A 14227-nucleotide genomic window follows, 5' to 3' on the forward strand; every position below is an offset into this window, starting at 1 on the left:
GATGTATGTATTGATATTGGTTCATCGATTGTAAGGTAGGCACCACCCAGAGGCAGGATGCTCGCCGATAAGAGGAGCGAGGGGGAAGAGAGAGGGTACAGTGTGCCTGCTGCGTGGCTGTTCTGTGAGCCCAAACCGCTCTTCAGAATGAGTCTATCGAAAGAGGAGAACCATCGGAGGCGGGAAGGGATGTCCGGGATGAAAGTCGGAGTCCAGGGGCAAATGCAGCAGGGATTCAGATGCAGCGGCACAGGGGCCTGGGAGTCTGGGGAAAGATCAGGAGACTAGCCTTCTTGAGCTGCAAGGGCAGGATAGGATGTTGCAAAGAAACCAGAGGAGGTATCTGGGCAGAGACCAAAGGGGGGGGGGATCCTGGCTTTTCCCTGAGGGCACTGGGGAGCCATGGCAAGCTATAGAGCTCAGGAGGGACTTGGGCAGATCTGTGTGGGAAACATCTTTCTGGTGGCCAGGGTGGGGAAGGAAGAACAAGGACAAGAGTGGAGGCTGAAGGCCAGGGAGGAGATGGTGCTGGGGCTGGGGGGAGGATGGGGCCTGAGCTGAAGGCTGCAGGGTTGGGGAGGAGGAGATGGAGGAAGGCATATGGGAAAGGCCACATCTGTGTCTCCTGGAAACTGATTGGAGGAGGAGGGGAAGGAGGAAGCACCTGGGGAAATGGTCCTCAGGTGGGAGGTCTGCAAACATGTTAGTCTTTGGGCGATGCCTATGGAAAGATTGGAGGCAGTGCGGAAGCAAGGCCTGGCCACGTGGTTTCCAAAGCAACCGTGGGAGATCCTGTGAGCGCTTTCTAAACCAGGGGCACCAGGAATCGGAGAACACTGGACAACAGCTATTTTCCTTTTGCTTTGGCGGAACATGTGTGGGTGTCTCAGTGTGGGAGGGGGACGGGGGGGTGCTTCGAGTGAGTGGAGGCCAAGAATGCTACTCGATACTCTCCCCTGTCTAGGATGCTCCCCCCCCACCTCGGTCCCTCCCTCCATCAGCAAAGCTGTTCGTCCCCAAATCCACCCCGAATCACTCACTTCCCACCTCTTCTGTCTGCACCTGGTCCCTCCCCATCTGCCCTGCCTGACCTGGACCAGGGCTGTCTCCTCTTGCCTGGTCCACACCCCGTCTGTTCTCCCTGCAGTTGCCAGGGGGCACCCGTGAGCGCCCCAATCAGAGCCACATCAGGCTAGGTACACCTGCACCTGCTCACTAGAACAGGTGACCTCCCTCCATATCTCTAACTCCAAGGGCCCCTCCTCCAAGAGCCCTGCGGACCCGCAGGCTGAGTCATCGCCCACTCTCTGTGCTCCACTGCTCGCTCCCTTGCATACCAACCCATGCCCCCTCCGGTGGGGCACATTAGGGTTTGTCCCCTGTGAGCTGGGGAAGAACATGATACCGGGGGCCAACCAGGGCTGGCTCTCAAACCCGGCTTCGCTGCGGCTTCTGCATGATCAGGGCCACTAGGAACCTCGGTCTCTTCATCAGCGAGGTTGGCCGTGGAGGGATCCTGCAGGTTACTCTGGGAAGGAAGTATCTCCATGATCGTCTCCAGGGAGCAGAGCCCCATGGTGGGGGTGAGGGGTGGGGCAGACTGTCTGTCACTTTGAGGATGAAGGCGTGCCGTGCGCGTGTGAAAGTTGGGCAATGGATACGGAGGAGGGAGAAGCAGCGATGCCGGGGCATGCCAGTGCTGGCAAGGCCCATGGAGAGCCCTGTGGGCTGCCGGGAGAACAAGCACGTCTGATTCAGAGTAAGCCGTTCCAGCTAGCGTGCTCCTCAGAGGCAACGGTGGCCAGATTATGTCGCGCGTTGGGCATATCGTCAGGAGAGGCCGGTCCCTGGAGAGGGACGTCAGGGTGATGAAGTCAAGGATCTGACTCTCCCTGAGATGGGCAGATATGGCGCCTGCAACAGGGGGTTTGCACAGAGCAAGGAGTGTGAGGATGGCGAGGGCCGGGCTTTGCTCCGAACCGACTCGATCGATCGTCCCTGGCAACAACAGCAGCAGCAGCAGCATGGGGAGAAGGGCTGAGGATTAAGGGAACCCTCCAGGGCTCAAATCCCACCCCTGACTCCCACGGACACGTGACTTTGGACCATCAGCTTGATGGCCCGCACTGTGCTTCAGGGTCCGCATGGGGCCCTGAACAGGAAGAACCATTGCTTTCACTTGGGCCGATGTCAGGATTCACAGGGTCTGTGCAGTGGCATGCCCAGTGAAATTCCTGGTGCTCCAGCAACCCCCAAATCTTGAAATCGGATAGGGTCTGATCTAGGGTATGAGTGCAGAAGACCTGTGTGCAAGGGGGATGCCGCAGGACGTCCTGGCAGGAGAGCTCCCTCTTGGAGAATTCTCTGCTTGCTTGGAATGGGGAGCAACCTCTTCCTTTCCAGAGTGAATGACAGTGACGCAGAGTTCATGATAAGAGACGGTGTTTCCTGCACTGAGAAAAGCTCCCGCTCCCCAGGGAGCTTCCGCGTGGGGGGTGTCTCTCCTTTGCCTCCTGGGTCTCCTGAGATTTATGGGCAGTGTCTAAGACCCCTCCCCCTCAGGGGGCTTTCCAAGTTCAGACCTTAAAAGTGCGAGCGGAGGTACAAGGAAATACAAGATTTCTAAGCACTTCTTTCAGGTAGGGCTGCCATCTCTTCCAACCCCACACTCTCAGAGCGCTAGAGCTTGGCCCTTGGGGGGGCATTGCACCCCACCTCGCCCCTTGTCATCAGCTGGGCTTGTGTGTCTTGTAGGGGGGCTGATGCTAAACTTAGGGTCCATTTTGACCTGCTGCAGGCATCAGACAGATGTGATTCAGGCTAAGAGATTTTTTTCAACAAGCCCTAGTGGCTTATAGGTCGGGCATTTATCTCCAAGGTCAGCCGTTCGAAACCACCAGCTGCTCCGCGGTGGAAAAACGAGCCTTCCTCCTCCTGTAAAGAGTCACAGGCTCAGAAATCCACAGGCTCAGTTCCACTCTGTCCCGTGGGGCAACTATGAGTGGGACTCGATTCGATGGCAGTAAGGGTACAGATTTTCCTAAAGGAAATTTAAAAAGTTACCTAATAACGAGCCCTGGTCACACTGGAGTTCTCTTGGGAAGACGGGAGGGAGCTCCCCATGCCTGGAGGTAATCAAAGAAAAGCTCCATGGAGAAGGGATGTCTTTACCAGGGGATCCCAGGCCCCTCAACATGGAAATGAGACTCTTGGCCTCTCCAGCATTTGACTGAGCCCCAGATGACCCCATTTCCCCAAATCTCACAGAAAGATGGGGTATAGCAGGGCCCATGTCCCTCTCCATATGCCCTTGAAGGGGGATGGGTGGGTTCAGAATAGATATACGTACTGAAAGTGAACCTAGTTATTTTTTGCAGTCAATAAGCCAGACTTCCTGGGTTCAAACCCTGGTTGTATCTCTTCCTCCTCTGCCATACGCCCTGGAGCAATTCCCTTCTTGTCTCTGGGCCCGAGTGTGATGGAGGCGATTGTAGAGGCTATTTCAGAGCCTGGTTCTGTCCGCTGACTGGTCAGGTGTCGTCATTAAAACAGGGGCCAGGGCCACAGGGGGCACAGGTTTATTCGTGATAAAAGGCAGCGGAATTTCTTAACGTTACTGGAAGTGTGTTGATTGGGAACTGTGAGCCCAAATTCTATTTATAAACATCCCCCATCTTCACCAACTAGGAAAGCAGAGAGAGAGAGCTGAACACCGCTGGGGACGTTTCAGCACCGGGGACAGCGGCCCGCGGAGTTCCAGGGCTCCAGGCAAAAAAAGAGCTTTCTTTGGAGACTGGTTAAGGATTTTAAAAAAAATCATTTTATTGGGGGCTCATACAACTTTTATCACAATTCATCCATCCATCTATTGTGTCAAGCACATTTGTACATATGTTGCCATCATTATCCTCAAAACATTTTCTTTGGTATCAGCTCCTTATTTTTTCCCCTCCCTCCCTGCCCCCGTCCCTCACGAACCCTTGATAATTTATAAATTATTATTATTTTGTCATGTCTTACACGGTCTGATATCTCCCTTCACCCACTTTTCTGTTGTCCGTCCCCCAGGCAGGAGGTTATATGTAGCTCCTTGTGATCGGTTCCCCCTTTCTCCCCCACCTTTCCCTTCCCCTCCTGGTATTGCTATTCTCATTATTGGTCCTGAGGGGTTTATCTGTCCTGGATTCCCTGTGTTTCCAGTTCTTATCTATACCAGTGTACATCCTCTGGTCTAGCCAGATTTGTAAGGTAGAATTGGGATCATGACAGTACAGTGGAGGAAGCATTAAAGAGCAGGCTGGGGTGCTTCTTCCATGTGGGTTTTGTTGCTTCTCAGCTAGATGGACGCTTGTTTATTGCCAAGCCTTTAAGACCCCAGATGCTACATCTTTTGATAGCTAGGCACCATCAGCTTTCTTCACCACATTTGCTTATGCACCTGCTTTGTTTTCAGCGATTCTGTCGGGAAGGTGAGCATCATGGAATTCCAGATTAACAGAACAAAGTGTTCTTGCACTGAGGGAGTACTTGAGTAGAGAGGCCCAGTGTCCATCTGCTACCTTAATACTAAACCTATAAATATATACACATAGATCTATTTCCCCATTGTCATATATAAATATATTTGCATATGTGCATGCCTGTATTTAGACCTCTATAAATGCCCTTTGCCTCCCCATTCTTTCCTCTATTTCCTTTTACTTTCTCTAATCCCACTATCATGCTCAGCCTTCATTTGGGTTTAAGTAATTCCTCTCAATTACATTGCCCTTGATCAAGCCCTACCGGGCCTCTTACACCCTCCTTGCTACTGATTTTGGATCACTTGTTCCCTTGTCCCTGGGTTTGTTAACACCACTTCTTCCTCCAACTTCCCCCTCTCCCATGTTCCCCTGGAACTGTTGATTCCGTTGTTTTCTCCTCCAGATGTTTATCCCACCTATCTTATCTAGATAGACCTGCAGATAGAAATAATATGCACAAAAAACAAGACAGAGCAAAACAAAGCAACAAAAGAAAACAACAACAACAACAAACCAATGACCAAAAGAAAAACCTGTAAACAGTTCAAGGTCTATTTGTTGGCCTTTAGGAGTATTTTCTTGTGGAGTCTGATGGGGTGACACACCCTGGCCCCAAAGTCTATTTTTGGTACTCCCTTGGTACTCCCTTGCTCTGCTCCGCTTGCTGTTCTGTTGCACAACCTTAGTGTTTTACCTTGGTGTGGTGGGGCCAGATCGGGCGCAATTTCCACATTGTGTCTCCAGTGTTGTGCCCTGTAGGGTTATAGGTCAGTGACGGATGTCGTGTCTCATAGTGGGGCCGGCCATATGGTCCTCTATGTGCATTGACTGCTCTGAGCAGGAATATCATCCTCAAGGCTTGGTGGGCCAGGATGTGCTCCACTCTCTCTTCCTCCCCCTTCATTTGCTCCCATGTGCTGTGATCAGACATGCCCCTCTCCCTGAGCTGTAACTTCAGTGCTGTCCTCTGAAGTGAATTCTTCTTGGGGGGGTGAGGGGGGTGGCTGTCCACGTAGTTGGGATTGGGGCAACTGATTAGGGATCTTACCGCTACTCTCTCTCTCTCCAGAGCCAGGACCCTTCCTGTTCATTCTACAGCGACCCCACAGACAAGAAGGGGGGTGGGGTGGAAATCCCAGCAGAAAATTTCTGTCCCTGTTTTGTGTTATTTTAAATCTACCAATTACGCTTGTTTTCCCTCCGGCCTTAGGGCTGGCTATCTTAGTAGATCTCTTTTCCCTGAAAACCAGAACCCCACTGACTCATGCTGACCCATTAGGACAGAGTCACATTGCCCTACAGGGCTTGAAAGGCGGTACATCGTTATGGAAGCCAAGTGCCACCCCACCCCCACCTCCTGCCGCCTCCCAAGAGCTCCTGGTGGGTTCCAACCACCAACCTTGTGGCTAGCAGCTCAACCCCTAACCCCCATGCCCCTGAGCCTCCTTTCTGAAAGCCTAGGGAAGTTACATCCAGGACATGGAAACACCAGTCAGAGCGTGGAAAGGCAGGGCAGGATATGGGAGAAGACGTTTGCGTCACATGGAATAGCAATAATAAGACAAGTGTACAGCATCTCTAAAGAACCCCTGCAGAGCAACAAGGCGCCCAGCTTCTTTAACGCCCATAGAAACGCGCATCAAAACCTCAACAAAATACAAGGACACACCCAATAAGAACAGTAGCCTTTCGCACTGACCCAGGTGAGCTGTTTTAGAATGCTCCTGCGCCCACGGAGGGGGGGGGGCACTGGAACAACCACTTTGGAAAATGGAAAGAATCCGTTGAAGCTAGACAGACATCCACTCTGCGATCAGGAATCCCACCGTGGAGCATGCATCAGAACATGTGTACAGACCAGGAAGATTAGGGGAGGGTGGGGGTAGAAAGGGGAAACCGATGACAAGAATCGACCTAGAATCCCCTCCCAGGGGGACCAATAACAGAAGTGGGTGAGAGGCGACAGAGGACGATGTAAGATATGGAAAAAATAATCTATAACTTATCAAGGGTTTGTGAGGGAGGGTGGGTGGGGGAGGGAGAGCGAAGAAATGGAGAGCGGATATCAGGACCTCAAATGGGAAGAGGATGCTTTGAAAATGCAGATGGCGGCGTATGTGCAAATGTGCTTGACACACTGGAGGAATGTATGGATTGTGATAAGAGATGTAAGAGCCCCCAATAAAAGTATTAAAAAAACCCAACAACGCGTGTACAGAAAGGTTCACAGCAGCCTGCTTTGTAACATTTCGACAGCGAGCCATCTCCACACCCATCGGCAGCAGAATGGACCAGCAAGTCGCAGGACGCACACAGTAAAGTACAGGGGCAGCGGCAAAGGAAAGCCCTCCAGGAGATGGGTTGACAGAGTGGCTGTCACCATGGGCTCGGGCATCGGGAGGTGAGGATGGCACAGGGCCAAGCAGTGTTTCCTTCAGCTGTGCATAGTAAGGCCGTGATGGGTCGGCCTGCATGGCACCTAACAACCTCCACCACATATTCCCCATTGCTGGTGAGCCCATTCTCCCCACCCGGGGTGACCTGTAGGACAGAGTGGAACTGGCTTTCCAAAGCTGTCATCTTTAGAGTGGCTGGTAGCCTCAAATCACCAAGCTTCCCATTAACAGCCATGTGCTTAAAGTGCTACACAGGTAAGACCCAGGACTTCTTCAAATGCCCTAAAGATGAGCAGTGCTCTCAGGTGGAGTTACACGTGTCTTCCCCTCCAGAGGAGAGAGTGGTGACCATCAAAAGACCTGGAGACAATGAGCCCAGCAGACTCAGGGGCCACGCAGACATCAGTCTCCACCAGCCTGAGACCAGCGAGCGCTAGATGGTGCCCGGCAGCCACTACCAACTGCTCCTAAACGGTTCCCACCAGGAGATCCTAGAGAGAGCGGGAGAATAATATGAACCAGAACTCAGACTTGGAGGAGGCTGACCAGACAGTTGGAGACAGGCCGGAACCCCAAGACCATGGCCCTCCGTCACCCTTCAGGCCTGGGAACTTCACTCAACCCCGTGTTAGCATAATCAACCGGATGAGATCCAAAGGCGGCACTGATCCAAGGCCAAAGTACGGAGGGCGAGGAAAGGAGGAGGCGGGGAGTAGGGAGGCGCAGGGAGGAAGTGGGATGGCCCACACAGGGCAGGGCCCTGGATGAGGTGAAGCAAAACGTCGTACAAACCATTACCTTTCCCCTACCCACAGTCCCACGCAAAGACACAAAGGAGCGGCCACTGTGCCACACAACCAGGGGCTCCCGGGCTCACTACTCTTCACGTGCTCAGCCTCGAGTTCAGAAGGAGGCCGTGCCGCTCTGGTTCTGAAGCAACAGCGGTCGAAAACGTCACGGGAACACAGTTCTGCAGTGACACACCCCGGGCTGCCACGTGTCCTAGTCGATGGCAACTTTAAATATGTGCAGTTGTCGTTGTTGGGTGCCATGGAGTCGGTTCAGACCCACAGCGACCCCGTGCACAGCAGAAGGAAACACTGCCCGGCCCGGCCCGTGCTCACCATCGTTCCTGTGCCTGAGCCCGTGGTTGCAGCCGCAGTGTCCGTCCGTCTCGCTGAGCATCTTCCTCTTTCTCGCCGCCCCTCCACTGTACCAAGCATGACGTCCTTCTCCAGGGCCTGGTCACTCCTGACGGACAACGCGCCCAAAGTCTGTAAGGGGAAGTCTGGCCGTCCTTGCCTCTAAGGAGCACTCTGGCCATACTTCTTCCAAAACACATCGATTGTCCTTTCAGCCGTCCATAGTACTTCCAAAATTCTTCTCCAGCCCAACAGCTCAATATATATATATAATTTTTACATATAGTTTATTATAACAGACCTATATATTTATGCCCTATACCATAGCAGCCTCTGTTAATATATGAATTAGGAAGCCCTGATGGCACCTGCTAGCTTCAAGGGCATCCGTTTGAACCCACTGGTCACTTTGGAGGGAGAGAGACGAGGCTTTCGACTCTGGTCCAGAGTTACTGTCTTTGGGGCCGTTCTCCCCAGTCCCACAGGGTCGCTGTGAGTTGGAGTCAGCTCGATGGCAGGGAAGGTTTTTTGTTGTTGTTTTGTTTTGCTTTTATAGGAAATACACACAACCACCTGTGAGAGTCTATTTCGTAGGGAGAGTCTATGGTTACCTGACAGGAGCTCAGGAACAGGAAGCATGCGGAGGCCAGGACTGGCAGGCATGTGTGGTCATTATAGGATACCAGAGACCAGGAGGGAAGGGCAGGGGAGGCGCCAAAGGCTCTTCTGGCCCTGCCACCTCCCGTTCCTGGGTCTGCGAGGGGCCCCATGGGGCAGAACTGCTCAGAACGCCGCACACTTCCTAGGTTGCTACGCGTTGGTTCTGCTATCCTCAAGGCCCGCAGTTCGAAACCACCAGCCGCTCCTCGGGAGAAAGGCAGGAGGGCTAGGAGGACTTTCTACAACGTCTTTTCTCTCGAGGATGAGCTGGTGGGTTTGAACCACGAACCTTGCGCTCAGCAGGCAACGCTTCATCACTGCGCCCCAGGACGCCTTGAGTTCGGGTGTCATCGATTACAATTACAAATGTGGTTTGAGTGTGTGTGTGTGTGTGTGTGTGTGTGTGTGTGTGTCTTTTGAATCGTTGGAAACCCATCCCAGCCTACCTGGTCCCCGCACCCCCCCACCCCCAGATCTGCAGGCCTGGAATGGACCCCTCCCCTTCCCCTCTCTGGCAACCAGACAAGCACCCAGTAGGGCGCAGCACTAATTGGCTCCCACCTGGGGACGACATAGACTCCCACAGAGCTATATTCAAGGGGTAGGCGGAGGGAGACCCAAAAGGGGGCACCTAAGGGGGTGGGGGCTTCTGAGCATGATGGCTTTATCCCAGAAACAGCGAGATGGAGTCACCGCGCAGAGCCACCTTGGATGGGCCCGATTCACAGGCACCAAAACTGAGGTCCACAGAGGTTAGGGGATGCCGAGTCAGGGGCTGCGGCCCAGACCCTGCGACACCTTAGCTTTCTCAACTGCCTGCTCCCTGTGGGTCTCCAATCGCTGATAGCCCCGCCCCCGAACCATTCCCCCAACCCCGCCCCAGGAAGCCTTCCAATCACACTCCTCCCCTGGCCGGCCTCCAGCCCCGCCCCGCCCCTCGCCTCTTCTGATTGGCTCTGCCTTTGGACAACCACACCCTCTCTGGCCCCGCCTCCACCTGTGGCTGGTCTGTCCCTATGGCCATTTCGCCCCACTGGTGGCTCATTGGTTACTCATCGGGCTGCTAACCGCAAGGTCAGTAGTTCGAAACCACCTGCTGTCCCGCGGGAGAAAGTCGAGGCTTTCTACTCCCGTAAAGAGTCACAGCCTCGGAATCCCACAGGGGGCAGTTCCACCTGACCCAGACGTTCGCTGTGCGTTGGAACTGACTAGATGGCAGTTAGTTTGGGTTTCCGGTTTTGTAAGGAGCCTTTGGGGCGCACTCAGTAAGAGTCGGACTGTTGATTCACAAGGTCCTTGGTTCAAACCCACCAGCTGCTCCTCGAGAGACAGCCGTGTCTGTCCGCTCCTGCAATGATGGACAGGCGCAGAAGTCCCTACACAAAGCATCTTGGAGTTGGAGTTGGTGGCAGGAGTTATGTGTTGGGCTGCTAACCACAAGATCAGCAGTTCGAAGCCACCAGCCCTTCTGGGGAGAAAGAGGAAGCTTTGTGCTCCGGTAAAGATTGTCAGTCTCAGAAACTCACAGGAGCAGTCCTACCCTGTCCTACAGGGTTGCTATGAGAATAGTCCGTGAGTTTGGCTTATTATTATTATTTTGGCTCTGAGGAGGGAAACGGAGGCTTAGAAAGGGGCAGCTCCCGTCTGATGCAGCACAGCAAGCCTGCCAGGGCAGAACCTTAGCTCCCAGTTCTAATTTCAGGACTCCACCTGGTTTCTCAGAGTTGCTAGAGCGCTGCCCATCCCCACTGCACCCCCACCTCACCCACCTTCCTCAGGACCCCTCTGCTAGAATTAGACATAGGCTTGATCAAACACTGCCCGCCAGTGTAGCCCACCAGGTGGAGCAGGGGTGGGAAGTAGCTTCATAGTCCTGCCTGTCCCATAATTTAATTGTGGGGACATTTTCTACAACAAAGATTTGCCGTTTCACCTGTTTTTAAGGGGACAATTCCAAACCCAAACAATGCTCCCTGCTATTGAGTGGATGCTGACTCACGGTGACCCTACAGGACCGGGGCAGAACAGCTTCTGTGGGTTTCCGAGACTGTCACTCTTTATGGGAGTAGAAAGCCTCATCTCTCCCCTCCCTGACACCCCCAGGACTGGCTGGTGGCTTTGAACAGCTGACCTTCCAGTTAGCAGCCGAAAGCGTAACCCACTGGGGCCGGAGAAGAATACAACTCTGATGCTAATGGCCCAACCACCCACACTGTCATTTCATAGCATCTTTCATCCTCTGCAAACACAAACTCAGCCCTCCCCCCTAAGCAGTACCCACCCTCTTCCCCCTTCCCCAGCCCAACATGTAGTTGGGGGCCGTGGACCCCACGGGCCAGACTGGGCCTGTGCCCTGGGGTTCCTGTGGATGGCCCAATCACGGAGAGCGCAGCTGCTAACCGCAAGGTCAGGGTTCGACCCTGCCGACAGCTCTGTGGGGGAGAAAGCCCAGGCCACCTGCTTCCATAAAGCCTAGCCACGCTGGGCACCTTCGGGGTCAGCTCTGCTCTGTTCCACAGGGCGGCAAGGAGTGTGTCAAAATTGACAGCACCCCGCCGGTTCGATCGCCACAGGGGCGGGTTAGCAGGTCTTTCTCCCTCAGGGCTACTTAGTGGACTTGACCCGCCAACCTTTCCTTGTTCATGGTGGAGGGCTTCAACGGTGGCGCCACCAGGGAGCACCCCCACCCCACCCCCTGAATCAAACCCAGTGCCACCAAGTCAGGGCAAGACCACCTCTGTGGGTTTCCGGGGACTGCGAGGCTTCAAGGGAGCAGAAGGCCTCTTCTGTCTCCCTTAGAGCACCTGGTGGTTTTTAACTGCCGGCCTTGTGCTTAGCAGCCCAACAGGTGATGCCCATGCCACCAGGGCTTCCTGAAGCAGTCAGTCTTTGCGGGAGCAGCCACTGCCCTTGCGCTTGCTCTCCGAGTCGGCGGCCTCGCTTCTCACGCCCTCTCTCCCCCCACAGGCTGTGCCTTCCTCACCTACTGTGCCAGGGACTCGGCGATCAAGGCCCAGACCGCACTGCATGAGCAGAAGACCTTACCTGGGGTGAGTCTGGCTGGGGGTGGGGGTGGGGGTGCACTGCATGTGGGGAGGGCACCCAGGGTCGGCCCGGCCACTTCCCGGGATCACCGTGGAGACCTTGTGGCCCTGGGTTAGACGGCAAGGGTTAGACGGCCAGTGCTAGCTCAAAGGCTGGTGGTTCAAACCCACCCAGGGGCTCCGAGGGGAAAGAGCAGGTGACCCGCTGCCAGGCAACGCTGGTGGTTCAGTGCCCGAGCCCATGGTGGCAGCCGCTGTGGCCACCCATCTTGTCGAGGGCCGTCCTCTTCCTCACCACCCCTCCACTTGACCAAACATGATGGCCTTCTCCAGACCGGCCCCTCCTGAGAACATGTTCTTAGCCTGTGGGGCCGAGTCTCCCACCCTTGCCTCTAAGGAGCACCCCATCCCGGCTGTACTTCCTCCAGGGGGGCTGGTTTGCTCTGCGGGCCATCCCTGGTACTTTCGGGATTCTTCACCGGCATCATCCTTCCAATCTGTTCTCCTAAATTCTTCTGGATTTACGGTCTCCGGATGAGCAGGGGGCGATGGGAAATGTCGTAGGGTTGGGGTCAGGCTCGCCTGAGCCTCCCGGAGTCTCCTGGAGCCATGGTGGGGCTGTGAGTTACACATGGGCTATGAGCCAGCCGCAGGGCCAGCCGGTCTAAGCCAGCGCGTGCTGCCTGGGGGAAGAGGTGCAGAGTACTTAAGAGACAGGCTGTTGTTCCCTTCAAGGTCAGCAGTTCGGCACCACCAGCTGCTCGCGGGAAAAGCACAGGGCTCGCTGCTCGCATAAAGAGTGCCCCTCTCGGAAACCCACAGGGGCTGTTTTACCTGGTCAGGTAGGGTCGCTGTGAGTTGGCACCGGCTCCGTGGCGGTGAGCGAGTAAGAAAGATGTCCTGTGTGGCAGGTCCGCCCCGTGCAACGCACAGGCCCCGCTCACTTCCCGGCTACTGCCCCACGTGTCCCTTGTGAGTCCAAGGCGACCCTTGACAACGTCCGCGCTCCCCTCTGTTGGTCACGATGGCACGTCAGTCAGTTGTGAGGGGGCTTGCTTCCTTCGCCTTGAGTCGTGGGCTTGCATCGTCCGTCCTCTTTGCTTTCCCCAAGCCAGCTTGCGTGCTCTGTGTGTGGAAGGCCGTCCGGAGCCTTCCCCTGCTCCTGGTGCTGCCTCTCCTTCACGCAGTTCCAGCATCTCAGGCGACCTGCTCTGACCTGTTAGGGGACCACCGCCCAGGAAACTCTACGGAGCAATTGTGTTCTGTCACGCGGAGTCAGTGGGGGTCCAAACGGATACAGCAGCGTCCAACACCAACCACTGGACCTCGGATGAGGTGTCAGGAGCCAAGGCACAGAAACCATCATCCAAACGTGTGGTCCTTGCGTGCCTGCTGCTCAGAGTACGAGCCTGTCGCTCACCATGAGGTCAGCAGTTCAAACCCACCAGCTGCTCCGAGGGAGACAGATGAGACTTTCTACTCCTGTAAAGAGTGACAGTCTCAGAAACTCATGGGGGGCAGTTCTACCCTGTCCTAGAGGGTCGAGTTGAGTCAGCCTCGACCTGACGGCAGTGAACTTGGTTTTGTGCTGTGAGCTGTGTCCTGTGAGCCCTGCCCAAGCAGTTGTGTGTGTTGCGTACTGGCCTGAAAAGACCCTGGGTGGGACCCAGCCTAGTGAGTTGGAGGAACAGCCAGGAGGTCCATGGGGTTGGAGTGGGGTGGGGATGGGGGGATGGGAGCAGGAGAGGGAGGGGAGGGAGGAAAGGGACAGGGCTCCACGAGGCTGTGGGGAGGAGCCCCACATCTGGGGCCATGGATTCTGTTCCCCGCCGCTGCCGCACGGTCCCTGTGCTTCGGCCTATGGCAGCAGCCACGGGGCCCCTCCGTCTGCCCAGGGCCTGCCTCCTCTCCAGCCCTCTACTTGAACCAAGCATGGCACCCATCTCCAGGGACCGTCTCTCCTGACAACGCGTCCACAGTAGGACGCAAGATGGAACCTCGCTGTCCTTGCCTCCCAGGAGCGCTCTGGCCGTCCTTCTGCCAGATGGACTGGTTCGTGCTTGAAGCAGGCAGTCCGTGGTACTTTCAGTAGATTCCAGTCGCCTAGGCCGAGGCCCTGCCTACTTCTCGACATAAAAAAGCAAAGGATCGAGGACTTGGCTGTTCACCGAAAGTTGCCAGTTTGAGCCGAGCACCCACCCTTCCAGAGAAAGACCTTGTGGTCTGCTCCCATCAGGGTGCTGCCCAGGAGGTGCTAGGGGCAGTTTTGCCCTGTCCCTCGGCGTCACTATGAGCCAGGACAGACTCAATAGACGCTAAACACAACATGAAAAAGCCACGCATGTGGGGATGGAGGTAGGTGGTGAGGGCAGACAAGGCCACGACCTTCAGCGGCTGTGTGTGTGTGTGTCTGCGGGGAGACTTGCCCCCAGCAGGCTGTCTGCTCCCATGGGGCAGTTGGG

At 55.2% G+C, this 14227-nt stretch overlaps 1 protein-coding gene across 12 annotated transcripts in view; it reads left to right on the plus strand.

The window, feature by feature from the left end:
- The window catches only part of CELF5 (CUGBP Elav-like family member 5), a 54780-nt gene that overhangs the window by 8318 nt on the left and 32235 nt on the right, over positions 1-14227 (plus strand). For all 12 annotated transcript variants that reach the window (XM_075535467.1, XM_075535496.1, XM_075535503.1 and 9 more), the window contains exon 2: positions 11689-11771. In XM_075535467.1, the coding sequence (XP_075391582.1) occupies positions 11689-11771 (83 nt within the window). The remainder of the gene's footprint in view (positions 1-11688; positions 11772-14227) is intronic.

Source organism: Tenrec ecaudatus, chromosome 1 (genome assembly GCF_050624435.1).
Source record: "Tenrec ecaudatus isolate mTenEca1 chromosome 1, mTenEca1.hap1, whole genome shotgun sequence".
Classification (NCBI taxonomy): domain Eukaryota; kingdom Metazoa; phylum Chordata; class Mammalia; order Afrosoricida; family Tenrecidae; genus Tenrec; species Tenrec ecaudatus.